Here is a 2,460-nt window from a genome sequence, read left to right as displayed (position 1 = left end):
TAAATAAACGATGTTAATAATTTATTAAAATTTTATGTTCATAGATGAATTTTTCATATGATAAGATCAAGTACTCAGAACACTTCCCTTAGTAATTATTTATCGGTCAAATAAAAGAAAAATTAATATATAGAAAGCTTTAATAAATAATTACAGCAAATTAATCTTTTATAAATTTTCAGCATTAAAACCCACATAAAGGACAAAACCTGCCCAGATATGAACATTTATTGCATTGGTTTTGCACAGATAAGATTGAGAACGCAACGATAGGTACTATGGAATTGCTTAATGTCTAAGCTAAAACATTACAGCTAATTAAGCGTCTTTACAGAAAATCTTATATTACAGGAAGCAAATATTTTTATAAATAAATGGGAAGCTTTAAATTAAATTCAAATTCACTATAAGTAATACTTTTTCGTACACTCTCAACCGGTGGTGAAATTAACAATGTTGAGCCGCCATCTCCCAGAAGACGTGGTGACTGAAATCCTGTCGAGGCTGCCGGTAAAATCATTGATGCGATTTAAGTCTGTGAGTAAAGCCTGGTATGCTCTCATCAGAAACCCTCATTTCAGCACAAAGCACCACACTTTCGCCATTTCTGATCGCAATCGCAATCAGAGCCGTCGAGTCATCCTTGAGCGTTACCGAGCAACAATAGATACCCCACGTTTCTCCATGCACTCTAACGACGCCCTGGAGTTTTCCGGCGATATACATCTCATCCCACAGTTTTTCTCAGAAGATATTAACCCAGTAGTTTTCGTCGGATCCTGTAATGGAATAGTTTGTGTTCTTGGTATTTCTTCAGACCGTTACCGTGGTGGTCCTGAGCCAGACCGGGCTTGGGAGATAGGGCTTTTGAATCCTGCAACCAGAGAATCAAAGAGGCTTCCGTTCGTTCCTCGCCCGCCTGATTTTTGCCCTACGTTTTTCAATTTCGGTTTTGGTATTGATCTCAACACCAATGACTTCAAGGTGGTTAAAATCACGTACTTCGATTCTCCGCGGCATTACCAAGTTGAGGTATACAACCTTACTACTGATTCTTGGAGAGTGATTGATGCATCCATCAACTCAGCATATTTTATTAAAACATCTTATTATCCTTCATACTTAAATGGATTCTATTATTGGTTGATTTGTCCTGTTCGTTCCGACAGGGGGCATCGTTTATTGTTTTCCTTTGATATGAGGAATGAGATGTTCCGGGAGATAATGTTGCCTGATGATACAAGATCTCTTGTTGATCACATTGCCATTATCAATGACTCTGTAGCTGTGATTTTTCCTGCACATGGTAGTAGCAATGTTGGATTTTTATTGGAGTATGAAATATGGGTGTTGAACGAGTCTATTGTTGAATGTTCTTGGACAAAACTATATACGATTGGAGTACCCAGTCGACCTTTACAGTTTCTGGACGACGGTTTGATTGTGCTTAGTGGCTCCCATTGTGATCCACAGGAAAAATGCTTGGTATTGTTTGATCCAAGAACACGAGAACTAAAGAATCTTCCAATATATGACGACGGCTCGGAAATGTTTGATCTGGTTAGTTACAGAGATAGCCTAGTTTTAGTTAATGGATGGAGGAATGTGCTTGAGCAACAAGGCACTCGATGATTATGATATTGTTATGCATGGATCCTTTCATGGGGCAATCAGTACAAGATTCTTGATCATTTCATATACATCACAGATTCCAAGAGGACTATAGAATTACTGTGAAACTAAGGGGTTTCGGTGTTGTGAGTTGTGATTAGTTACTGATTCTCTTTGCCTATTTATTCACCAATTAGTTCCTGTTGCTGGCATAGTTGGAAATATCAATTGTGCTCGCCATCTATTGGGTACTATTGTTTTTTTTTTTTTTTTTTTTTGAAATGTGAATTCATTCATCATACCGAAATTACAAATATGACTTATTAATACAGGAAAATCTAGACTGTAAGCCAACTTACGCAATTACTCTAGAGCATCCCAGCACACAAAGTGACGGACATTGTCTTAACTTCTAAACCTCTCTGAAGAGAGAGAGAGAGAGAGCACTCTGTATAAACAGAGTGACAAGGCCCCTCCATCTTCCTAAAGAGGTGGAGTATGGGACAATACTACTATGGACACTAAGTCCAAAAGCCTATTACTAAAATATTACTAATAAACTACATAAAAACTATACTACAAAACAACTAACAAAAACAACATAAACACAAACACCGGCATGAGCCCCAATGGCACACCCACCGAAAGCATCAGCATCACGAGCCTAGGAAAAGCACGAGTACCCAGCTCTCTTATGGACCACAACAACCTCCACTGCAGAAGTTAGCCGTACGTCCACCAACTGTAACATCGTCCACCACTCTCGACTAGCACTAGCCCCAGATTGTGTCCGATCAAATAACTCGTCACCTCTCTCGGTTTAAACAAGGATAATAGAACAAGACCAAA

At 38.6% G+C, this 2,460-nt stretch overlaps 1 protein-coding gene across 2 annotated transcripts; it reads left to right on the top strand.

Annotated features, from left to right (window-relative positions):
- The first annotated feature begins 376 nt into the window (after nt 1-376).
- LOC122295882 (putative F-box protein At1g33530) lies at nt 377-1,865 on the top strand. 2 transcript variants are annotated; one of them, XM_043105148.1, is made up of 2 exons: nt 377-1,032; nt 1,170-1,426. In XM_043105148.1, exons 1-2 carry the CDS (start codon nt 454-456, stop codon nt 1,194-1,196), a joined length of 606 nt encoding a protein of 201 aa, XP_042961082.1. In that variant the 5' UTR covers nt 377-453; the 3' UTR covers nt 1,197-1,426. The 2 variants fall into 2 exon arrangements, with proteins under 2 accessions (XP_042961082.1, XP_042961081.1); XM_043105147.1 differs by having other exon boundaries at nt 392-1,865.
- The last annotated feature ends 595 nt before the right edge of the window (nt 1,866-2,460 follow it).

This window comes from Carya illinoinensis, chromosome 15 (genome assembly GCF_018687715.1).
Source record: "Carya illinoinensis cultivar Pawnee chromosome 15, C.illinoinensisPawnee_v1, whole genome shotgun sequence".
NCBI lineage: Eukaryota > Viridiplantae > Streptophyta > Magnoliopsida > Fagales > Juglandaceae > Carya > Carya illinoinensis.
The sequence above is the reverse complement of the archived record's forward strand: the minus strand, read 5'-3'. Positions and strand labels throughout refer to the sequence as shown.